The following is a 26675-nucleotide window of genomic DNA, read 5'->3' as shown; positions in this document are numbered from 1 at the left end:
AGCACCATGAAAAAGTGCGCCAAAAACAAAACACATATTTTTCTTTCAAATTCAATATACAAACTAACAAAAAACTTACAAAGAGAATTTTAGCCTAGGCTTGACTGGGAGAGCAACTTCTTGAGGTTATGTTCACAGCCCCTGAGTGAGAAACAAGTTTAAAGTGGAAAAAGGATAGCGTCAAAGATCGCTAATTGCGACAGATGATCGTTCCCTAAGTACAAATTCACGTTCGCTGGACGAGGAGAGGTCTCACTTCCAATGTTTTTTTAGATGACTGCATTTGCCAGCATATTGAATTTGGTAATGGTTTCCATCGTTTTCATATTTTGCGGTATAACAGTTACTGCCGTTCGTTGCAGCTTGCGTTGAACACTGCCAGAGCTTGCTAAATCTCCAGTGAAAAAATAGCTCCCGTTAAGTTAGCGTCAAGCTTGTGTATTTAACGGTAGCATAAAAGAAGAAACACAAGCTTCTTTCCAATATTGCTGTAATTGGTATTTCAGGGACAGGTGGTGCCTTTTTTTCAGTGCGACATTCGTGTACAGTGTTTAACACTTAACTCGTTTAGCTTCAAAGTGAACTTTGTTTCTAAATAAAACATGACCAGCACAAGGTGTATGTGTGTCTGTGGTGCCTCCTGCAGATTACTGAAACACAGTGTGGGTTGACAGTAGAGGTGTGCAAAATTTCCGATTCTTAGATTATTCGCGATTCGGCCATGGAAGATTCGAGAACGATTCACAAACATCCAAATTCCGATTATTGAAATATGCCAAGTAAAGCGGAAGTACAACACACTCAGCGCGCCGCGCAGTCTTCGGGACGGAACGGAGCGAGAGTAGCTAAACATCATGCTTCTCATTACCCGGCCCCTCGGCTAATGCCAATGCTCAACTCGCGGCTCTAGCTCAACTCATGCCACGAGATAAAAAAAAAAAAAACACAACAACATACCTGACTGCTGCTGAAAATCTGCTACAAAGTACAGCCACATAATGTTACGGTAGATATCATTTATATAGGACTAGATGCATTATAAACAGTAAACAGCCGCCATCTTAAAGCAGGAGACTTACCTAGTAGGCTGTTGAAAACCTTCCAAGCGAACCTAATTAACTTTATATCTAAAATTCTCCGAAATCTGCAAAATCATGACTTGTCGTCAAAACAGTTTTAAAACTTTCACATGTCGAAAGTAGACTGAAGGGAAATTATGGAATAACGGGAGCAATTTTAACAACTTTAACAGTTGATTCGCAAAATTAAATGAATGTAGTTAAAAGCTGCTGATACAGAATGGGGACTTGAATATTTTATTTACTGTTTTAAAATGTTAACTTGATACTGAAATAGTCGTTTATTTAAACCTGAGAGGCTTTTTATACAATTTTTCCTTTTTCAACATGAGTCCGACAATTAAGTAAGGAGGCTAAATAACTTTAAACTTTAACACATGCTCAGATAGGCCGGTATCGGATCGGAAGTGCAAAACAATATAGGTATCGGATCGGAAGTGCAAAAACCTGGATCGGGACATCCCTAGTCTTGTCTCCATTCCATGTCAGGTAGTCTAGGCACATTGTTTGCATCCTGATTAGCGTCTGGCTAATACATGTTAGGTCCAACATTAAAATTCCAACCTCCTCTTCTTCCTCCAACTCTTCAAAAACTTGGATCTCCTCCCTTGCGCTCGATCTATCGCTTATATCGCTGTTTGAATCATTGTTTGAAGGGCTGTGTATGGCGGCCGTATGTATGGAGCGCTGCCATCGCTGTTCTCGGTCTGACGTATCACTTCCGGGTTCGTCCCCTTTCAGGCTCGAACTTCGGAAACGCGATTATTTTGTCAAATATACAACATATAAATTATTTTTTCATGCTTTATTTGTTGGACAATGTTTAATTACTTTAATTGTGACCCTATTTGGCATGTTATGAAATTACTTCACATTTCTGCTTTAAGAACTACATCATTTTAAATGTCAAATGGAATTACAAAAATAAATCAACTTTTTCATAATGTTCTAATTTCAGTCAAAAGCAGGCAAAAGCACCAACTGGATTAAAAATTACAACACCACTTTTAATTTGCATTAGGCCTGAACGATATTGGAAAAAACTATTGCTGCAATTTTTTGGGGGGTTTGCGATATTATATTGCGATATTAAAAAAAAAAATATTTAAAACAAAACAAAAAAAATTCACTAGATGACTTGAATAGCTGTTTGGAAAGACTTTGGATGACACACAATGACCAGTGTACAGTGATCCCTCGTTTTTCGTGGTTATGGCGACTGCGATAAGTGAAAAACCCCGCTCCCAAATTTTTATTTTTTTGTGTGTGTGCTCAATGTATTTATTCAGATTTAGCATTGGAAAGAGATACATATTAGGCATGTTTTTTTCTCACTTTTTCCCCAAAGTATGATTAAAAAAATATATATAATTTATATAAATATATATATATATATATATATATTAATAAATGGTTTTAAGCACCCCTCCTTGAGTCATCACCTTATCGTGGTGGAGGGGTTTGCGTGTCCCAATGATCCTAGGAGCTATGTTGTCTGGGGGCTTTAAGCCCCTGGCAGGGTCACCCATGGCAAACAGGTCCTAGGTGAGGGGCCAGACAAAGAATGGCTCACAAGACCCCTTATGATGGAGAAAATTATAGGATCCAAGTTTCCCTTGCCCGGACGCGGGTTACCGGGGCCCTCCTCTGGAGCCAGGCCTGGGGGTGGGGCTCGAAGGCGAGCGTCTGGTGGCCGGGCCTTTTCCCATGGGGTCCGGCCGGGCACAGCCCGAAAAGGCAACGTGGGTCCGCCTTCCCATGGGCTCACCACCTGTGGGAAGGGCCAAAGGGGTCGGGTGCATAGCAATTTGGGCGGCAGCCAAAGGCGGGGGCCTTGGCGGTCCGACCCCCGGCTACAGAAGCTAACTCTTGGGACATGGAATGTCACCTCTCTGGCGGGGAAGGAGCCCGAGCTGGTGTGTGAGGCAGAGAAGTTCCAACTAGATATAGTTGGACTCTCCTCCACACACAGTTTGGGTTCCGATACCAGTCCTCTCGAGAGGGGTTGGACCCTCTTCCACTCTGGAGTTGCCCACGGTGAGAGGCGCCGAGCAGGTGTGGGCATACTTATTGCCCCCCGGCTTGGTGCCTGTACGCTGGGGTTTACCCCAGACGAGAGGGTAGCCTCCCTCCGCCTTCGGGTGGGGGGACGGGTCCTGACTGTTGTTTGTGCTTATGCACCAAACAGCAGTTCAGAGTACCCACCCTTTTTGGAGTCCTTGGAGGGTGTGCTGGAGAGTGCCCCCTCTGGGGACTCCCTCGTTCTGCTGGGGGACTTCAACGCTCACGTGGGCAATGACAGTGAGACCTGGAGGGGCGTGATTGGGAGGAACGGCCCCCCCGATCAGAACCCGAGCGGTGTTCTGTTATTGGACTTCTGTGCTCGTCACGGATTGTCCATAACGAACACCATGTTCAAACATAAGGGTGTCCATATGTGCACTTGGCACCAGGACACCCTAGGCCGCAGTTCGATGATCGACTTTGTGATCGTGTCATCGGACTTGCGGCCGCATGTTTTGGACACTCGGGTGAAGAGAGGGGCGGAGCTCTCAACTGATAACCACCTGGTGGTGTGTTGGCTCCGATGGTGGGGGAAGATGCTGGTCAGACCTGGCAGGCCCAAACGTATTGTGAGGGTCTGCTGGGAACGTCTGGCAGAATCCCCTGTCAGAAAGAGCTTCAACACCCACCTCCGACAGAACTTCTCCCTTGTCCTGGGGGAGGTGGGGGCATTGAGTCCGAGTGGACCATGTTCCGCACCTCCATTGTTGAGGCGGCCGATCGGAGCTGTGGCCGTAAGGTGGTTGGTGCCTGTCGTGGCGGCAATCCCCGAACCCGCTGGTGGACACCTGGGGTAAGGGATGCTGTCAAGCTGAAGAAGGAGGCCTATCGGGCCTTTTTGGCCTGTGGGACTCCGGAGGCAGCTGACAGGTACCGGCTGACCAAGCGGACTGCAGCTTCGGCGGTCGCTGAGGCAAAAACTCGGACATGGGAGGATTTTGGTGAGGCCATGGAAAACGACTTCCGGACGGCTTCGAGGAAATTCTGGTCCACCATCCGGCGTCTGAGGAGAGGAAAGCAGTGCACCATTAGCACTGTGTATAGTGAAGATGGTGTACTGCTGACCTCGACTCGGGACGTCGTGAGTCGGTGGGGAGAATACTTCGAAGCCCTCCTCAATTCCACCGACACGCCTTCCTTTGAGGAAGCAGAGTCTGGGGACTCTGAGGTGGGCTCTTCAATCTCTGGGGTTGAAGTCACTGAGGTGGTTGGTAAGCTCCTCGGTGGCAAGGCCCCGGGGGTAGATGAGATCCGCCCAGAGTTCCTAAAGGCTCTGGATGTTGTAGGGCTGTCATGGCTGACACGCCTCTACAACATCGCGTGGACATCGGGGACAGTGCCTCTGGATTGGCAGACCGGGGTGGTGGTCCCCCTTTTTAAAAAAGGGGACCGGAGGGTGTGTTCCAATTATAGAGGGATCACACTCCTCAGCCTCCCCGGTAAAGTCTATTCAGGGGTGCTGGAGAGGAGGGTCCGTCGGGAAGTCGAATCTCGGATTCAGGAGGAGCAGTGTGGTTTTCGTCCCGGCCGTGGAACAGTGGACCAGCTCTACACCCTCGGCAGGGTCCTCGAGGGTGCATGGGAGTTCGCTCAACCAGTCTACATGTGTTTTGTGGATTTGGAGAAGGCGTTCGACCGTGTGCCTAGGGGAGTCCTGTGGAGGGTGCTCCGGGAGTACGGGGTACCGAGCCCCTTGGTAAGGGCTGTTCGGTCCCTGTACGACCAGTGTCAGAGTCTGGTCCGCATTGCCGGCAGTAAGTCGAATTCGTTCCCAGTGAGGATTGGACTCCACCAAGGCTGCCCTTTGTCACCGATTCTGTTCATAATTTTTATGGACAGAATTTCTAGGCGCAGCCGAAGCGTTGAGGGGGTCCGGTTTGGTGGCCTCAGAATCTCATCTCTGCTTTTTGCAGATGATGTGGTGCTGTTGGCTTCATCAAGCCGTGACCTCCAACTCTCACTGGGGCGGTTTGCAGCCGAGTGTGAAGCGGTTGGGATGAAGATCAGCACCTCCAAATCCGAGACCATGGTCATCAGCCGGAAAAGGGTGGCATGCCCTCTCCGGGTCGGGGATGAGATCCTGCCCCAAGTGGAGGAGTTTAAGTATCTTGGGGTCTTGTTCACGAGTGAGGGTAGGAGGGAGCGGGAGATTAACAGGCGGATCGGTGCAGCGTCTGCAGTGATGCGGACTCTGCACCGGTTCGTTGTGGTGAAGAAGGAGCTGAGCCAAAAGGCGAAGCTCTCGATTTACCGGTCGATCTACGTTCCTACCCTCACCTATGGTCACGAGCTGTGGGTCGTGACCGAAAGAACAAGATCCCGGATACAAGCGGCCGAAATGAGTTTCCTCCGCAGGGTGTCCGGGCTCTCCCTTAGAGATCGGGTGAGAAGCTCGGTCATCCGGGAGGGGCTTGGTGTCGAGCCGCTACTCCTCCGCGTTGAGAGGAGCCAGTTGAGGTGGCTCGGGCATCTGGTTCGGATGCCTCCTGGACGCCTCCCTGGAGAGGTGTTCCGGGCATGTCCCACCGGCGGGAGGCCCCGGGGTCGACCCAGGACACGCTGGAGAGACTATGTCGCTCGGCTGGCCTGGGAACGTCTTGGAATCCCGCCGGAGGAGCTGGCTGAAGTGGCTGGGGAGAGGGAAGTTTGGGCTTCCCTGCTGAAGCTGCTGCCCCCGCAACCCGACCCCGGAATAAGCGGAAGATAATGGATGGATGGATGGTTTTAAGCACTTCAAATGTAAAAATTATGATCATCAGTTTTAGTTTTTTGTCCAACCAAATCATTTTTGAACAAGAATAAAGTACTGTAGTAGAAAAATGCTTGGGTTTATTAAATACTTCTGTTTATCTACCTTAGCTGTGACTCTTAGTGGACATGTAGAAATTACAAACTCATGATCACTTCTGGCATTTAATTTATATGTCTCAAACGTCTCCACACACACACACACACACACACGCACACACACACACACACACACACACACACACACACACACACACACACACACTCATTCATTCCAAAGCGGGTTCCTTGCAGAAACTGTTTAACAAGTTAAACGATGATTGACAGCTGCTGCGCTGTGATGTCCGCTTCTTTGGCAAGATCAAAGATACCAGCATTGTTAACTTTAATAAGCAAGTGCTGCAGTGAAAAAAAAAACAAAAAACTATCGCACGTCCTTGCGATGGGACTATTGCGCACGCACACATCGTGATGGCGATGTTTAAACGATATATCGTTCAGGCTTAATTTGCATCATATCATTAGCCAAACAGCATAACTGCCCTAGTCATATTTTCGCCAAAATGAGATTTATGCATAATGGTAGTCTGCTACCTCAGCTGTATCATTCTGCCTTACTGATTTTCTCCTCAGCGAATCAGAACTGTTCAACTCTCTGCCTAATAATATCAATGTGTATGCAATTTAAAAAAATCCCCCATATTTCCAAAAATGTTACGAGTTAGGCAATTATGCTAATAGGCTAATAACATGCTATGTTGTTACTTCTGTAGGGCCGATGAGTGGGTGTTGAAGGGAATCTCAGGCTATATTTTTGGCCTGTATTTAAAGAAGACCTTTGGCGTGAATGAATATCGACACTGGATAAAAGAGGTATATGTATATATAAATTTGTGTTCTTTTGTCTTAATTTTTAAAATGTTCAAACTGAGGACACATTTCCAATATATTTGGATACGTATGACTTGATATAGTAACTTGCTAACTTGTGCACACTTGGGATGCACCAAATTTGTGACTGAATCTCATTTTATGCACAAAAGTTTTTGTTTTGTTTTTTTCGCACTTGCAAAACATTTTCTAATCTTTTTTCGTGCACTCCATTACAAAACACAGTCACAAACACTGTTAAAGGGCCAATCAGAATATTTGTTATTGGCTTATGCAGTCATGGTTTGGTTGGTTGGTTGGTTGGTTGGTTGGTTGGTTGGTTGGTTGGTTGGTTGGTTGGTTGGTTGGTTGGTTGGTTGGTTGGTTGGTTGGTTGGTTGGTTGGTTGGTTGGTTGGTTGGTTGGTTGGTTGGTTGGTTGGTTGGTTGGTTGGTTGGTTGGTTGGTTGGTTGGTTGGTAGGTAGGTCTGATTGGTAGTTAGGTTGGTTTGTTAGGTAGGTTGTAGGCCTTCACGATGTATCGTTCGTTTGAAAACTGCCATTGCGATGTGCATATGCGTAATAGTCCCATTGCAGGACATGTGATTGCTTGTTTTTATTTATTTATTTATTTTTATTTTTTTTTACATGCATGCTTTTGTTTTGCTTCATAAAAGCAGTAAGTGTGAAGAGAAATTGCCTCCTGTGTCCCTTTTAGTTGCAACAATCTTCATCATTCACAGATGAACCCCTTAGCATATATACAATGTGGTCAAGGTGAGTCAGTCTTCCCCAACAGAGCTATAAATACAGTAACATTTTCGTTTGTAATGGAGTCTACTTTTATTTGTTTGTAAAGGAAATCGAGTTCTGACAATGCTAACCACAGGCTGTAATATTAAAATGTTATTTTGAACAGATGTTTACAATAGCGGAAGACTTTACAAAAGTAAGCTAATGGTAGAGAGGAAAGTAGTTAGCCGCCATGTTAGCTGCCTCGTCGACAAGTTTATGTTGTAGTTTTTTTTTTTTCTTTTTAATCATAGCTAGACACACTAAACACACTGGAGTGAACTCTCGTAGCTGGTGAGAAATGTTCATGACAGCGTTTACTTACCTTAAATTTTGTGATTGCTGATGGTCACGTATATGTGAAATCATGTTGGAGGTTCTGCTGTCATTCATCCTCAAAGCCGCGGCTGTCTGTTTCTTTTCGGTAGCCGAAGTGCTACCATACTAGCGACTGTCTTTTTTTAAGGGGAAAAAGTTCAGGTGTAGTGTCACTGACAGACACAGGACAGAGCAACAACCGGAGTGCTGCCGCTCCAAGCAACGGATTTCTCGCTGCATTTTTGGAACATAAAAAATGGCTAGTTCCGTACGACGGTATGACGGAAAATTTTAGTGGTTTTGAAACCGTGACCTTTTCATACAACGGTAAACCTTGAAATCGGTAACCAACACATAACGAGTGCTGACTTGTCAACAGAAGACCTTGACTGCCACTACAGAAGAGGCATTTAAATCTAATCAGGGATAATTGGACACATTCTAAAAGAATGTCTATCCAAATTTTGCTGTGACATAGCTCTCAGCTGCCACACAAGCAGTGATAAAACTTACCAGACACTTTGTCAGACTTCATCAAAACTCATTTTATAGATGAATAGGACTCCATCTGATGCTATATGCTGCTACAAAAGATCTCATTTAAGAAGATGGACGTCCAGTGTTAGCTACAACAATGTAACGCTAGCACTAATTAGCTGTTCTCAACCGGCACGCAGAAGACTTTTTTGCATATGGTTTGCAATATGCATTTAAAATCTTCCAAATTAGTCGGTTGCCATCAACACTATGTTATGTTTGATGAAAAATGTAACTGCTGGTCACCTGTAGGCGTGTGCGTTATAGGAAAATATGTGGGCTGATTTATTTCATGATGGCAATATGCCACGATATATTTTTTAACCATTTAGCCATTTGATGGAAAAAAACATCCAACCTACATACTACGAGAGCATTCCCACCTCACCTTTCTCATTCTTGTTTGCCACACTAGATAAAAACCAGTGTCTGTATGTAGAATGCTAAAACTATGATTAAGATATTATCTTAGCTGATGAAATCCTTTCCCCCCTATTTCTAAATTCAAATAAATAACAAATTATCCTTATCCTTTTTGCATTTTGTTCATATCGTAACACAAGCACATTATTTCATTTTCTCATTGTTTCACATTGTTGACCTCTTTGGCTTCAAGACCACTTGATGGCACCATAAAGCACATTAACCTACATGAATTTAACCCAATTGGTGCTGCATTCATACATGCCGCGTCCTGGTTAAGCCCTGGACAGGATACAAGGATGCGACCCGGTTAATGGCCGTGTCATCTCCGTGTCAGTCGACCTGGGCTAAAATGGCGGACGAGACTCCGGCGTTGTAAAGTCAAAATCACTAAAGTCGAGTACATCATAACCAGGGGACTACCTGTATTTCTTTCTGTCTGTTGTGAGGTGAATGTAATGAATGAAGACATCTAGAGGTCACTTTAAAGGGGAAATGTGAACTAAGATTGGCCAACCATGTTTTTGAATAATATCAATAGCTGAACAATTATAAGCATATTTTCATTATTTTTTTTAACGCAACCCTTCCAGATTCTTTGTTTAACCCATAGCAACGCCCTTGACAACGAAAATGCTTTTCTTCGGCAATCTTCGGAAATCTTCGGAAATTACGTCACACCGGGAAGTGCGAGGGAAGTCCGCCATAGAACAGTATTGTTTGTTGCATTGCTTCTCGTTAAGATGCCACGGCGGTGTGTGGCGATGTTTTGTTCTCACTCAAACGAAAAGTTGTATGAGTGGCCAAAGGATAGCAGGGCACGTAAATGGACATCTTTCGTTCGCACGAAGCGAATGAATTTCACGCCATCATCGAGTAGTCTTCTCTGCTGCAAACACTTCGAAGATGCCTGCTTCCTTAACCGGTCTGCTTATGATCAAGTATTTGCCAAAAAGTAAGTGTGATTTTTGGATAGATCACTGATGACTTTGTCAAAGCAGAGCTGCCAACTGTTTTGGAATGTACAGTAGAAGTTAGCGACGTTAGCCGAAAGCCAACTCGTGGCAATAGTCGTGGCATAGTTGTTGTTGTGTTCGCTAGTGTTACGTCCCAAAGACGGCTCGCGAAGGGCGTAACATAAAACGAGCCATACAATTTCACAAGTGGCACAAATTTATTTACACAACAATCAAACTCGCAATGAATATGTACAAAATGTGGATGAAGCGTGGCTTCAGGGTAAGCCCAGGCCAAAACAACAAACAAAAGGAATCTACACTCGAACCCCATCCACTAACTAAACCCTGTTCATGAAAAAGAACAAAGAAAAGACTGCCACTAACCTAGCTTCTTACGCTAAACAAAACAGGAGAAAACGGGTTGAACAGAAATGGCGACTTACACCTATTGCTTCAGTGCTCTTATTTACAGTGGTGAACAAAAACGATCCAATAACGAATAAACACAAAAGACCTCACCAAAAAAGCGGGAGTGTATCAGACTAGCGATCAAATGCAAACGAGCGTGAATGGCGAGGAAGACCGCGGCAGAATGCTGTGAAATGCGACCTCCCAGAGCGTTGACAGCGGCAGGTTTACACCGCCGGTGAGTTTGTGCACATTAATTTGTATTTGTATTATATATTTCCACCTTCATGCTTCAAGCATTGCATTGCATTTGTAGTGGCGTTTCTTTCACGGTGATCGCTTGATAGCCTTCTAGTTTGTTTCGCGAGAGCCGCTGACAGGTGACAGCGAGCGTGTTGGCATTGAGTCAATCTCGCAGCGAATCAGAGAGCGGCTCAAGTCACGCAGTGAATCATGGGAAATGTAGTCTACAACAGTGAAGTGGTGCTTTGTAATTCGTTCGCTTGTGTGAAAAAACTACATTTCCTCACGCCATTAGACGCCACTTACTGCCGAAAGCCCCAGCTACTGTTAGCTCCATGTATTAATAAAGAAACAAAGTTGTAAGCAAGTCGTGTGTTCGATACCTTTGTCAACAAAACGCTCATAACAAGACACTATGCATGATCCGTTTAAGAGACGCTGGGACTGGAAGTAGTAGTAGCTGGTAGTACGAGGCGAGGCGGAGATGAGTGAGAAGCAAAACTTCGCAGTCGAATGTGGTGGCAGTCCGCTATTATTTTGTTTTATTATTGTTGCCACAATAAAGTGGAGAAAGCCATCAATGACTAAAAAAAGTTTTTATATTATTATTTTATATGCATGAGCGCTGCTGGATCTGCCAAAATGAACATGCAGTCTGATTATTATTTTTTTAAACAATGTCATGAGATATACAAAACCATAAAATTATGTGCAAATGCCTGCATCTTCAAATCATGACAATAATAACAGCCTATATCTTACCAAGCTTGTAATCTCGATGGGTCTTGTCTCCATTCGACGTCAGGTAGTCTGGGCACATTGTTTGCATCCTGATTAGCGTCTGGCTAATACATGTACGATCCAACATAAAAATCTAACTTCCTCCTCTTCCTCCAACTCTTCAAAAACTTGGGTCTCCTCACTTGCGCTTGATCTATCACTTATATCGCTGTTTGAAGCATTGTTTGAAGGGCTTTGTAGGGTGGCCGTATGGTGGCCCTCCCATCGCTGTTCTCGGTGTGACGTATCACTTGCGGGTTCGTCCCCTTTCAGGCTCGAACTTCGGAAACGCGATTATTTTGTCAAATATACAACATATAAATTATTTTTTCATGCTTTTTTTGTTGGACAATGTTTAATTACTTTAATTGTGACCCTATTTGGCATGTTATGAAATTACTTCACATTACAGCTTTAAGCATAGCTGATGTGCTACACTGTTATCAGTAAGTGTATTTAAGGGCTGTAGGCTTGTACACTTACTAATAGATAATAGTGATAATAGCAGGGGTGAAAGTGGCTAAAATTCCCCGACGTGAAGGTCGCCACGGAGCCGGAAATTTTCTTTCTTACTTTCTTTTTTTTTCTTTCTTACATTTTTTTGAGGGGGGGGTCAAATTTTCTCAACTATTGAAACGCAAAGAAATCACAATACCACATACAAAAACTGATTTTCATTCAAAATTGTAGTTTTTCAATGCTATGCAAAATAAAAGTTAACAAAAACAGCAATAACCCCAACCTCCATCTCCCTAATTTTTATTCTCCCCTCGTTTCCTCACATACTAAATGCCAAATCTCAATTTTAACTACTTAAAGACATAGGATGTACAATAAAATTGAAGTTAATGTAAACATTTACTTTTTTAAATAATATATAATAAAGATATAAGTAACATACATTCAGAAAAATAAGTACAAATGACTTATACAGAGTGAAGTGGAATATATTTTGAAGATCACGCAAACATTGACTTTTTTAAATCATAAGGAAATGAATAAGTAGCCTAACATAAATGAACAAATATAAGTCCAAAGTGCACACTGACAGCCAAGATGTTCTGAACCTCTGCATCAGAGCAAATAAAACTAAATATGATAAATAAGCCTCAACTCTTTCGTTGCTCTTCAAGATTTGATCCATTTTATGTTGCATTGCCCTTTTTCTTGTCGCATCAATTCAACAACTTTTTTTTTTTTTTTTTTTTTGCTGTTCCAGAAAACATACACACTTGAACCAATCAGAGCTAACTATCTCTGCTGATCACATGTCAGTATGTCAGCCAATTGAACGGATTAATGAGTCCAGGCGTTTTGCTTTGCTGGCGCATTCGCACATTGACGTGACTCATCATCGTCAAACTCTGATAACTGCAGCAGCTAGGGAAACTGCCATGCCGTCCGTGGAATAAAATAAATGATAAATATTGGTGGAAATGGATGACGATACACAAGCACTTTATTATGCTTGTTGTTAACACTTGTGTATGTAAATCTGATGTTGGTAGATTGTTTTCTTCTTGGAGATGAAATGCATGTGTGGCAGCTTAGCATTTATTTTTTTTTTTGTTGTTTTTTTTTTACACTTAGTGTTTTGACAGTTGCCGTCATATTTTCGGAATCAAAGTCTATACAGGAACAGCATTCCGGCTCTGAATCTTATTCCAGAACTGCGTTCTGGCCCTGAATCTTATACTGGAACTGTGTTCCTGACTGTTCTGGCCCACTTTCACCCCTGGATAATAGTGATATAAGATCTTCATGAGGAAATGTCATTTTATATCGTTTTGGAGAATATATCGTCATTTTGCACATCACTTATCACCAATATCGGCTTCAAAAACATTTTTGACCCCAGACTGTCCAGTCCTAGTGAAAAATATTGTAAAATGAGTTTAGTCTAGCTTTAATTTGAACTTTTTTGTCCAGTTGGAACGGCTCTAATTGTGATTCATATTTGTCTTCAAATATGTCAAGTTATTAATTAGATACATTTTAATGATAAAATTAGTGCCATTTAAATAAAATACGTTTAGTTTTTGTATAGAATAATTTTTATGAGTTCGGGTATTGTCGACATGCTGCTAGAGTTTGACATGACATGCAATATTTGATCACATTGAATGGGTTCTACGTTTCTGTTATATGCTTTTTTGATCACAGGAGCTTGACAAGATTGTGGACTATGAACTGAAGATGGGAGGTGTTCTTTTGCACCCGACATTTAGTGGAGGCAAAGAAAAGGACAAGTAAGCCATTAATTTGCAATCACTGCAAAGTTTCTTGACTGACACAAGGGTAATGAAAGAGTTTTATGCTAAAACAAGTCTTTCTTTTCCCAGTCCAACCCCACACCTGCACTTCTCCCTCAAACACCCGCATACATTGTCATGGGAGTACTACAAGATGTTCCAATGTAAGGCTCACCTGGTTATGAGACTGATTGAAAACAGGATCAGCATGGAGTTCATGTTGCAGGTAACGTCTTTTTTTGAGTATTGGACATATAACTTTTGCAATCCACTGTCTCACTTAAGTTAAGGGGGTAGGTAATAGAGGTGGGAATCCTTGGAAACCTAAAGATTCGATTACAATTCAGAGGCTACGATTTGATTATAAATCGATTATTGATGACACCCCCCCCCCGCCCCCCCGCTATTAGCTTAAATAAACGACCATTTCAGTATCAAGTTAACAGTTAAAAACAATAAATAATATATTCAAATCCCCATTCTGTATCAGCAGCTTCAAACTACATTCAGTTAATTTAATGTTGTGAATCAACCGTTAAAGTTGTTAAAATTGCATACTTTCCATAATTTCCCTTTTGTCTACTTTCGACATGTGAAAGTTTTAAAACTGTTTTAAAGATAGATTCAAGTCAATATTTTACCGATTTAGGAGTATTTTAGATAAAAAGTTAATTAGGTTCGCTTGGAAGGTTTGCTACAACAGCAGGGAAGTCTACTGCTTTAAGATGGCGGCCGTTTATTAACGTTGTTAATATATTTGGTTTAATGACTAAAACAATATTCATTTTTGTTGTTTACCTGGAATTAAATCATATTCTTTTCCATCGATAAAGAAAAACAAGATTAGACATTGATATGTGAACATTTCTTAATTAACTGAATATTTAATGGGATGTCCCAATTTTTTTCACAAGACTGTACGTCATTTAGTCTTCCTATATGTTGTAAGGATAGAATGCACCCTACCATTATTTAGTGAATGATTTTCATTACCGTTGTTTTCATAGTTTGGCTGCGGGTGCGACTTATACTCCGGAGGGACTTATGTGTGAAATTATTAACACATTGTTATATCATTTCACATGTTATTTTGGTGTTTCGGAGTGACACTGATGGTTTGGTAAACTTGTTAGCATGTTCTTTATGCTATAGTTATCTGAATAACTCCTAATAGCTATGTTATGTTAACATACCGGCCACGTTCGCATTTGGTTGTTCATACATAATGTAACATTATCATACTTTACAGTTATTCAGCATGTTGTTCTTTGTTGTATTTTTATTTTAAATTGCCTTTCAAGATGACATAACTGTTCTATGTGTTGGATTTTATCAAGTAAATTTCCCCCCAAAATGCGACTTATACTCCAGTGCGACTTAAATGCTTTTTTCCTATTTGTTGGGCATTTTCCGCTACCTTCGAAGAGGAGGGATATTTGTTGTTTTTGACCAACAGCAGCTTCGACCTACATCAAAGTTAGCATAACATTAAACTCTGTGAACTTGCTAACCTGCAAAACCACTGTGGTCAGGCCAACCTCCACAAGAAACAACAAAATTAAGCTAGCCATGCCACATTTGTTGCATTATGTGCAGTATGGTAATGCAACACGTTTTCTTCAGAGTGCAAGTCCCTTCATTAAAAAATAACAGGGAGCTATCCAAGAATGGGTCCACCTCAGGGGGACACTGACGGGGAAAAAAGTCAGTGAAATGAAATCACGCATCAGAATTTCATGAGAGTACTTTGTTTTAAATATCGGGTAAGTCTAGTATGCCTCCGATGTGGATCGGTCCTTGGATATTTCAGATTATTATTATTAATTTTTTTGTCTCGGGCTGTCCCGATCGCTAATTTTTGCACCCAAGTTAGAGTCACTGGATTTTGACAACCTGCTGATATAGAGTCCTGATCCAATACAGGAAAAGACAAAATTGTTCTCAAAAAATGGTGTTTTCAATGTTTTTATTCAGATTTAGCATTGGAAAGAGATACATATAAGACGCATGAAAGTTGTTATAATTATTTGGAGCACATAGAGAAAACCGACCGTATAAAGCTTATCCTTTACTTTATTTGATTTTATTTCTATGAATGTGATCAAGCCTGCTTCCTGCGTAGAAGCCGAGTTCAAGCTAGGCGCTATACCGTTAATGCACAGCTATCGCTGCCTACCTGCCTGCGGCTCTCGCTCTTTGCTCACATAATTGCTACATGAATTCCAATTTGGGAGACTTGACATGTAAGACTGCCGCCACATTCTAGAAAAATGTGGCCCAAATCGGATTAAAACCACATATGAAAGTGACCCAGATCATATTTAAAATGGTCCACTTCTCTGCGACTTGTCATGTTCAGACCGTCAAGTTAATGCCTCACTCGAGTCGGAAAAACACAAAAAAAAATCAGATTTGTGCATTAAGACTTGCGGTATGAACCTAGCTTAAGAGAAGTCTGTTTATAATGTTGCTAAAAGTCTTGTTTTCAACAGTAGGAGTGGCATGCATTTTCCTGAACAAAAAATGACCCCCCCCCCCCCCCCCCATTTCCTGTCTTTTAAGGTTTTCAACAAGCTTTTGAGCCTGGCCAGCACAGCCTCGTCGCAGAGATATCAGAGTCACATGTGGAGCCAGATGCTTCTTTCCACTCATGCATTCTTGAAATCCATCTCCAATGTCTCTGGCAAAGACATTTCTCCTCTAATTAAGCAATGGGTGTATCCTTTTATTTCCAGGATATAAAACTCAGTATTTAGCCCAAATACAGCTCTTTAAATTATTTTTGAATGAAAAAATATTTGCCTGGTAATGTAAAAAGAACTCATGCAATTGATAATTGTTTTGTTTCTCTTTTTGGTCTTAACTGGTTCATAACTAGAGATCAGAGTTCTGTGGTAAAATTCTATGGCAGCTTTGCATTCAACAGAAAGAGGAATGTTTTGGAGCTGGAGATCCGCCAAGATTACACATCTTCTGGGACTCAGAAATATGTTGTAAATACTTCAAGTGCATTATATTTCTCACAAAAGTCTAGGACCAGACTGTTGGTCATTTATTATATAAGGTTATCAAAACAATATGAGAATATCCATGCATCCATCCATAACCATTTGGTCATTTCCAATCCTTGGAACGTGAAGGCAAAATACCTTCGAAACACACCTCGGAATGTGACATCACCGCAACGATAAGTGTTTTTGTTACTGACCCTCACCCTCAGTAACTTTTCTGTTTCCAAAATACTTCAAAATACTCATCTGAAATCACAACCAGAGAAGTCAGCAACAAACAAATGCTATGCTAGGACACATTGATTCGGATCAAAGACATGTCATAAAAACTTAAACCTTACGTCAATGTCAATATCAAGGTTATTCTCAGTCTTAAGGCAGAGTTATATTCATCAACTAGAAATACCGTTCTGTAGATTGTTTTACCGATTTCGAATCCGCGCCGACATAATCAGTCGCAAGTGTGCAACAGGAGAAATGATGTGATTTTCAAAATAAAGAATTTTAATTGATGTGCGATTTCGGACAACATATGGCAAAGAGTGTAAATAATGACCTATATATAGTCATTAGGACCATGTTACTTTCTTATTAGTGCTGTCAAATTTATCACGTTAATGGGTGATAATGATTTTTTTCAATTAATCAAGTTAAAATATTTGATGCATTTTCACGCATGCGCAGAAAGACCCGCTCATGCATTGCCTCAAACAGATTACAATGACGCACTTGAGAGCTATGAGGCAGAGAAAGGTGTCTTATTTTGTGCTTTTTCTTAACAAAGGTATACCACACGCAACGTGCTGGCACTTAGTTTCTTTATGAGCACATTCAGCTTCAACATTAACACAGCTTACAGCTCTCGGCAGGCAGTTCCTCTAACTCACTCCTGCATCATGTGAGTAAACAACATTGGCGCCGCGTGCACTTCAAATAATTCTATATCAGAATATTACAAAAGGCGAGTGGACACAGGCGTTCATTGGACCGCACCATTTATTGGCATAAGCTTCGGCAACTCCTTCACAACAAACATAAGTATCATTTAGTGAAAAAAACAACAAAAATAATATCTCTCAAAAACATAATGTTCACAAGAAGAAAAGCGCTTCAATCTGTATTAATGACGCCCTATTCGCACACAGTTAAAGAACAGTGCAAAGAGAACTGGCATTCCCAATCAAAATAGCTATGCAAAATACACATAAAACTTACTCAGACTTTGGTCAAACTCTATTCAAACATTTCGTTTAGTTCAACAAATACACTGGATGGCAATATTTAGTCACAATATACAAACTACCAGAGGTCTCGTACGTTGTGAAGCCAGCACTCAAATGACGTGAATTACAATGGATGGACCAGTAAACAGGGAACTACGGCGTCAGTCGAGGGACAAAACACACTATTTGGCTTGATTTTTCAGTTAATTTAAAACTCATCATTGACACCTTGTGGTGTATTTCAACCACTATCTCGCGTAGTTAAAGACACTGTGGAAGAACGGTAGGGAGCCCATGTGACGTCCCGCTCGGCGACGTCAACAATGCTGAGCTATTAATTTATTTTTTGATTGAAAATTTTCAAATTTTATTAAAAAGAAAACTTGTACTATAACTAATAACTTGTACTAACATTTATCTTTTAAGAACTACAAGTCTTTCAATCCGTGGATCCCTTTAACAGAAAGAATGTTCATAATGTTAATGCAATCTTGTGGATTTATTGTTATAATAAACAAATACAGTACTCAAGGTTTCCCCTAGGATTTTTTTAAGCTGCGGTAGTGGGCTGCATCGGAGTCGGACCGCCTCACCATGTCGTGCCACGGCAAAATTGCGTCATACCATGACAAATGAATTTTTTTTTTCACATTTTGGTTCCCAACCATAGCAAAGATCTTTGTGAAATATTTCATTCGTCAGGCTAATGTCATAGCTCTCAGCTACGGTACATGTACGTAAAATGCGTAGGTGATTACAGCAACATTACCCTACGTAATAATACGACCTTTTTTTCTTTTAGCAATAGTACTACTTACATCTCGTAGTCCGTATTTTTCCTTTTACTTGGCCCCAATATGTATACATTAACACAACAATACTAGTCCTTCTGTTAATGGAGCAGTGGCATAGGTTTGCATAGGGATGTTAGGGACATAACACTCGGAACTTTTCAGGATGCTCAAATTGTCCCCACCAAATTTTAGGCAACCTTATTTACATTATATAATGAGTTCAGTTATAGAGGTCATTTAGATGGTCTTCACATATTTTGTAAGGATAGAATTGACCCTACCATTAATAAGTGAATTACTTTCATTATGTTCAGACTACAATGACACCATTTTTTCCCCCTCAAACGCATGTTTGATTGGCTGATGACTAGTTAAATTCCCTTGTTTTCAGTGTAAATCTACTAGAAATAAGTGAAATTATCTGCCAGTGCTTCAAGTAAATTTTACTCAGATTTCTTGAAATAAGAAAAACAGCTATCTGAAAATAATCTTAACACTTATTATAAGCAAAAATTGAGTATATTTAATCTTAAAAAAAAAGAAGCTTTTTTTCGTCAAAAATGTTCTTAATTCAAGAAGTGATATTGTTCAAAACATTATTTGAAATCATTTCCCCCCTTGATTTTGGTGAAAAATGACCAACCTTTAGATGTATGGGCTTAATAAGAACAAATGGTAATATTTACCGATAGTAAATTGAATAATCTGACCCATAAATCTGTTAACTAGTCTTAAACACTCAAAAAAAGATGGAAAAAATTATTCAAAAAGATTGAAGAAAAATCATAAGATTAAAACTAGGGCTGTCAAACGATTAAAATTTTTAATCGAGTTAATTACAGCTTAAAAATTATTTAATCGTAATTAATCGCAATTAATCGCAATTCAAACCATCTATAAAATATGCCATATTTTTCTGTAAATTATTGTTGGAATGGAAAGATAAGACACAAGATGGATATATACATTCAACATACGGTACATAAGGACTGTATTTGTTTATTATAACAATAAATCAACAACATGGCATTAACATTATTAACATTCTGTTAAAGGGATCCATGGATAGAAAGACTTGAAAGAAAAATGTTAGTACAAGTTATAGAAATTTTATATTAAAACCCCTCTTAATGTTTTCGTTTTAATAAAATTTGTAAAATTTTCAATCAAAAAATAAATTAGTAGCCCGCCATTGTTGATGTCAATAATTACTTACACAATGCTCATGGGTGCTGAAGCCTATAAAATCAGTCGCACCCAAGCGCCAGCAGAGGGCAGCAAAACACCATAAAACACAACAAGTGAGCGTTTCACTGTACTGTCATTTAAATCTCTCTGGGCGGGGCATCTGCGATAATTGCATCAAATATTTTAACGTGATTAATTAAAAATATTAATTAATGCCCGTTAACGCGATAAGTTTGACAGCCCTAATTAAAACGTTATAAATTTTCAGTGTGAAAGTTAGTACAAGTCAATACAAATTTATTCTTGCATAGATCATTTAGTCTATCAATTAATTAGGTTCATATTGGTGAGAAATGTAGCCCTGACCCCCGTTGACCTAACAGTGTGGTTTATTAACGTCCTGGCCCCAGCAAAAAGTTTGCATGGAGGTTATGCTGTTATATCGTCCCACGAATATTGAGACCAAACCTACGCCATGGTAATAGACCCATTTCAAGGTGTAGGGGGAAATTCTAATTGTCATGTAAAGAGTTTTACTAGTTTCGGTGAGAAGGTGAACAGTTTTTTTGTTGTTGTTGTTGTTCGTGAACTACATTTCCACACAAACGCACATCAAGCTACCATTTAGCTTAGCAAGGAGAGATATGAGAGACATTTTTCGAGTGTCCCGGAGCTCGCGAACCGGGAAAAAAAGCGCATTCATCAAGGTTTCGTCAGCCGTGATAGCGTATATCCGTCCGCTGTAACAGCTCTGCCCCTCTGCTATTGAATGCGTTGTTGACATTAGCGCGGCGGCGCTCTGACCCGCTGCTCGGTGCAAATTCATTCAAACTTGCCCTACCGTCCAAGACGGCCATACACCGCTCACTTTTGCCGAAAAGTCCGATCCAAAATACAGTAATGCCTCGGATGGAGGGAAGAAAGAGAGGAGTCTCTATTGGCTTAGCCACTTTATTGTGGCAACAATAATAAAGAATAACAAAATAACCGCGGGATTCCGCGACATGTGACCGCAATCTCCTTCTCGCTTTCCTTGACGCCACAGCTCCCTGTCCGATCGTCTCTTAAGGGGGCCTCGTATGGTTACGGACATTACAATACAAAATGAATAGGTTGCCGCTGAACCCTTCACACTAGGCTGCCGCTAGTTCGAAACGGCCTTTTAAAAAAAAAAAATAAATAAATAAATAATATCTCTTTTGCACGGTGTGGCGGCTTTTATTTTGGTGTGGCGGTGCGCCACAAACCGTAATATGTAGGGGAAACCCTGGTACTTGTGTACAGTATGTTGATTGTATATATCCGTGTTTTTTCTTATCTTTCCATTTCAACAATCATTTAGAAAAGTAAAGCATATTTTACAGATGGTTTGAATTGCAATTAATTACGATTAATTAACTTTTAAGTTGTGATTAACTCAATTAAAAATTTTAATCATTTGACAGCCCTAATTCTTACTAATAATTTGTATAATTTATCTTTAAATCTTAATAAAAATCTCATGGAAGGCGTGGCATTTTATGTAGGGGAAACCCTGGGACAACAGGCCACTGTAAATTTAGCTTTCATTATAATGGTCAGATATGAACTGAAAATTTACAATAGGCTTATTTACGTTACAGTGTCCTCTCAAACGTTTTGTGATCTCTCCAAGGGTCCCATCAAGGTGACGGTGCAGGAACTAGATGGCTCATTCAACCATACCTTGCAGATAGAGGAGAACAGCCTCAAACATGATATCCCATGTCACTCTAAGAGTCGAAGGTACTGTAACATCTCCACTAATACACACAAATTTACAATGTAATTGTTCAGGATCATTTTAATTTTAAATACAGAACATTTTATTTTGGAAATGGACATGGTATTATAAGAGCACCCTGAAAGTATGTTCCAACTCCAGAGGGATTAGACACATCAGTCTTGATGGGATGCTCTTTGAGTATTAGCAGATCCCTGACACGGTTGGTTCAATCCATACCACCAGTGTCTTGAGTTTTTAGTCTGAATGAGAATCAGCATCTCCAAATCTGAGACGGTGTTCCTTGGATGGTTAAAGTCTCCGAGTCGGGGAGGAAGAGTAAAAGTATGTTCACGAGTGAAGGATGGATGGAACAGGAAATCGACAGGCGGATCAGTGTGTGGTACGCAGTAATGAGTACTCTTTATTTGTCCGTCGTGGCAAAGGAGAATCAAGGCCAAAAGGTCCTTACCTGCTCGCATGATGTGAGTTGTGACCGAAAAATCAGGATCCCATATAAAAGCGGCCGAAAGGATTTTCCTCCGCAGGGTGTCCGAGTTCGCCCTTAGTGATAGGGTGAGAATGCAGTTCAGTAGGAATTCTAGTTATGGTTAGTGAAGGAGTAAGGGTAAGGGGCTAGATTAATTTAGTGGTTCTCATATCCAGAAAATGTAATGATCAATTTTATGAAACGTTGTGTAATTTCAGTATTTTTTTTATTTTATTTTATTCTTTTTAATTTCAGTATTTTGAAACTTAATTCTAACTTGAGGGAATTACTGCATGTGCAGTTATAATAAAATGTTTCAATGTTTTACAATAAAACAAGATGTAAAGGTGTATGTTGATGTTTATGAAAAGAATCAGGATCAGCATAAAGAGATGGTCAGGAGAGACTTAAAAATCGGGCATTGGTGATTGGATAGAAAATTGTAATTGGTGCATTACCAGTTCGTTCATTTAATATCTGTTTTAGAAACCTGAAAATGGATAATGACTTGTTATTTCATTTCATGTTTTCAGAAAACAAAAAAAAAATCATTGTGTGTTTCGTTCATCCCATATCTGTTGATGTAGAGCCTAGATCAGGCCTAAAAAATCCAGCCCGAGCAATTAACTTGTAGGCCCTAGCCCGAAAAACCCCAAAATTTTATTTTTTATTTGTATGCCTGAGACCAAAAACCCCCAAAATTTTAGGTTTTATTTGTAGGCCCGACCCAGTTTTATTTGTGAGGACGAGAAGGAGGAAATGCGGGGATGCGATGCGTTTTGCGTGATCACATTTCTGACGCTGCCATCTGCATGATAACAAATTAAAGCCTGTCTTTTTTATCATATTCTCCCAGTTAAACAGGACTGTAAGATGCATATTCAATCAACATTTATATCTTTTATATTTGTGTATGTGTTCTATCAGGTGGATAGTTCATGCGTCATTTCCTTGGCAAAATGCAATAGACATTTATTTTAATTTCTTTGAGTTGGCAGAAAAAACGCAAGTTTTCAATGATCTTTTTATGATCATTATAAATGCATTTACACAACGAAATAACGTTGGAAAGGATTGTTAAATATATTTCTGTGTGGGATATTCTGCTCACATGGACGCACCTCTCTGACAAGGAGAGGAACAGCAGCATATACAAAAATAAACTAAAATACTTTTAAATAACATTCTTTATTTTAATGACTCATCACAACACACAAAAGAACAACCTGCCTTAAGGAGCACTGAAACAAAATAAATAAGAACGTTTTAAGTAACACCACGAACTCCACGGTGTCCTGCTTAGAACGAAGAGGTGCGGCTCTCGAAACAAACGATAATAAGGATGTTTGACTAATATCATCTTTTAGGCCAGTGCATTTTTAAAATGCCTGCTCAGCATCAGCGTGCCAGTCTTTGAGAGCAAAGCGCTACATTTGTTGCATTCCACAAGGCCGACACAGTTTTGTGTAGCATCTTCCACTATCAAATCCTTTCCACACCCTACGTCTACCTGGTGGATTCTTGGCTTTTCAATTCCCCCGTCTTTGCTTTTCACCTCTTGCTTCCATATCGAAATTCGAAAAGGAAATACCAGGACGCAGAGTTGCAGACTCGCGCAGAGCGCCAGAGCGCGAGGAGAAGATTTAAAAGAGGGCGGGGCCACGGCGTTCATGTGCGCAAACAATGCACAGGCTCTGCTGCGGCTTATGTTTGGGATTACCAAAGTGCCTTCTCTCTGTTTTATCCAATTTATTTATTTTATAACAAGTATTCCTTAGTTTAACATCCATACATTGTTTTAGTATACAAATATATATGTTAATCTAAAAGAAAGTTAGCGAGAGAGAAGTAGTCCGGCCCGACCCGACCCAAATGTAAATGATTGACATTTTGGGCCCGACCCAGCCCGAAATTCGGGTCGGGTCGGGTTCGGGCTCAAGCTCTAGGCTCGATGAATTGTGACCAGGAAGTTGTTGATACACTGATGCGAGTTTCCCGTTCGAAAACGGTGTTTTTTCCCCTCTTTAAAAAGCACGTAGACGTCTGCCATCCTTGACAAAAACGTTAATAACTGTAAAACGTTGAGCTCTCATGCTGCTCGATACACCCATCAATGGAATCACCCGGTAGAGACTGACTGACCTTCCTGAGAAATAATAGAAGGCAACAGGTCACAACACATAAAAAATTATACAAACCAAAACCGACAAAAATTCCATGATACTTCCATTCCCTTCCAATATTTTATTTTTAATTTCAAAACAAAACCGAGCAAAAAATGGACTTTTTTTTTTTTTTTTTCGATTTTGGATTCTGAAACGAGAAATGAAATAAGTAGTAGTTTTTCCGTTTTTCGATTTTGGATTCTAAATCTGATACTGTATGTTACGAACGAATGATACACTGATATTTTCTATTTGAAAACGAGAAATAACGAATTGTTATTAGTTTTCCGATTTCGGATTTGAAAACGAGAAATGAAATACAGTAAGTCATTATCCGTTTTCCGATTTTGGATTCTAAAACAGATATTGGATGGACTGATAGTGTACCCCCTACCATTTCACGCTACACCAGTACTTCTCAAATAGTGGTGCTGCGTGATGCGATGCCAGGGGGCGCGTATGACCCTCGTGAAACAAGCTTTGCTTTTGTCGTGTAAAGTGTAATTAAACATCCACGGCAGAAGGTGTCAGGTTTGCGGGTAGGCAGGTGGTGTGTGGACCCAAATGCAGGGAACGGGAGGCGTGGCAGATCGACGGTGCAGAAATGATTTAATTAAGGCAAGCACATAACAAAGTACCACAAATAATGTGGAGATCCCAAAAACACAGCAGCAAACAAAGCACAGGTTACTAACAAAAGGCTGGGTATCAAAAACTTACTGAGGGGAACACGAGGGCTTGGAGTAAACTGACGAGAACAGGTTTGGCATCGGGGTCGTCTACTGGCAGAACAGCGTCGGAGTCGTCTGCTTGCAGAACAGCGTCGGGGTCGTCTGCTGGCGGAACAGCGTCGGGAGCCGAGTCGTCGTCAGAGTCTGCTGGCGGGACAGCAGCGGGTTCGGCGGGGTCTGCTGGCGGGACAGCAGCGGGTTCATAGGGGTCTGCTGGCGGGACAGCAGCGGGTTCGGCGGGGTCTGCTGGCGGGACAGCAGCGGGTTCATAGGGGTCACAGGGGGAACCAAGAGCGGGCGGCGCGGGCGCAGGACTGCGGGGAGTCGGCGCGGGACTGCGGGGAGTCGGCGCGGGATTGCGGGGAGTCGGCGCAGGCGCTGGACTGCGGGGAGTCGGCGCGGGACTCCTGGCGGAACAGCGTCGGGAGCTGAGTCGTCGTCAGAGTCTGCTGGCGGGACAGCAGCGGGTTCATCGGGGTCTGCTGGCGGGACAGCAGCGGGTTCATCGGGGTCTGCTGGCGGGACAGCAGCGGGTTCGGCGGGGTCTGCTGGCGGGACAGCAGCGGGTTCGCAGGGGGAACCAGGAGCGGGCGGCGTGGGCAGTTGACTGCGGGGAGTCGGCGTGGGCGCGGGATTGCGGGGAGTCGGCGTGGGCGCGGGATTGCGGGGAGTCGGCGTGGGCGCAGGATTGCGGGGAGTCGGCGTGGGCGCAGGACTGGGGGGAGTCGGCGTGGGCGCAGGACTGGGGGGAGTCTGCGTGGGCACTGGAACGGAGGCGGGGGTCCTCGATAGATTGCCCAACGGGATCCCAGGTATGAGTCTTTGGCTCGGATCTCCGAACGGGACACAGAGAGCGGAGGGTGGAAAGAAAAATAACCAGGGGAAACAGCGGGTGTGAAATTAAAATCCGGGTCTGAGTCAGAATCTGAGTCCAAAAATATGTGCCGAGGGAACACAAAATCGGGGGAACGGGCGGACAGCCGTTGGCGAGCACGCCGGTACTGGATTTTTCCCGCTGGGTCCACTAGTGGTTGCATCATTATGTCAGGTTTGCGGGTAGGCAGGTGGTGTGGGGACCCAAATGCAGGGAACGGGAGGCGAGGCAGATAGACGATGCAGAAATGATTTAATTAAGGCAAGTAAAAAACAAAGTACCAACAAATAATATGGAGATCCCAAAAACACCGCAGCAAACAAAACACAGGTTACTAACAAGAGGCTGGGTATCAAAAACTTACTGAGGGGAACACGAGGGCTTGGAGAAAACTGACGAGAACAGGTTCAGACGTGCACATGGAGATTGACAATGACGCAACAAGGAGTGAAAAGAAACTGGGAGCTTATATCCACAGTGCAAGGGGTGACGAGGCAACGAGGAACAGATGGGTGACACAGAAGGATGCAGGTTGGCGGATACACTAGGAGCAGGTGCAACAGGTGAAATCAATGGGTAATCACAGGAATACACTGGGAGAAAACCAACACAAAACCTAACAGCAGGTAGTGCAGTCATGGGCCTCCAGGCAGTGGGGGACTGTATGGTGTGAACAGCAACCTTGTCAAACTTCTTACAGCACTTTATACCAGTGACTGACGTCAGCAATATGAAAATGAAGCGGACCTCAGGTCATTGTCATTGAAATCCCTAACAAACCCCTCGAAAGACATCATGAGTAAATATTTAACAGTAATGGAAAAGATGGAGAGAGATGGAGGTAAAGAGACAAAGGAAAGTCTCCTAAAAGCTAAAATGAGGAGATGCGACAAAGCTTATCTGGCGATTGGCTTTATTGTAAATAGTGTTGCACCGATACCATTTTTTGGCCCCGATACCAATACCTGGCTGTGCAGTATCGGCCGA

At 41.9% G+C, this 26675-nt stretch overlaps 1 protein-coding gene across 1 annotated transcript in view; it reads left to right on the top strand.

The window, feature by feature from the left end:
* The window catches only part of taf2 (TAF2 RNA polymerase II, TATA box binding protein (TBP)-associated factor), a 125873-nt gene that overhangs the window by 44737 nt on the left and 54461 nt on the right, over nt 1–26675 (top strand). The window contains exons 11-16 of the mRNA XM_057833537.1: nt 6665–6764; nt 13383–13468; nt 13562–13697; nt 16034–16188; nt 16350–16464; nt 21342–21451. Of these exons, the coding sequence (XP_057689520.1) occupies nt 6665–6764; nt 13383–13468; nt 13562–13697; nt 16034–16188; nt 16350–16464; nt 21342–21451 (702 nt within the window). The remainder of the gene's footprint in view (nt 1–6664; nt 6765–13382; nt 13469–13561; nt 13698–16033; nt 16189–16349; nt 16465–21341; nt 21452–26675) is intronic.

The sequence above is a fragment of the Corythoichthys intestinalis genome, chromosome 4 (assembly GCF_030265065.1).
Source record: "Corythoichthys intestinalis isolate RoL2023-P3 chromosome 4, ASM3026506v1, whole genome shotgun sequence".
NCBI lineage: Eukaryota > Metazoa > Chordata > Actinopteri > Syngnathiformes > Syngnathidae > Corythoichthys > Corythoichthys intestinalis.
The sequence above is the reverse complement of the archived record's forward strand: the minus strand, read 5'-3'. Positions and strand labels throughout refer to the sequence as shown.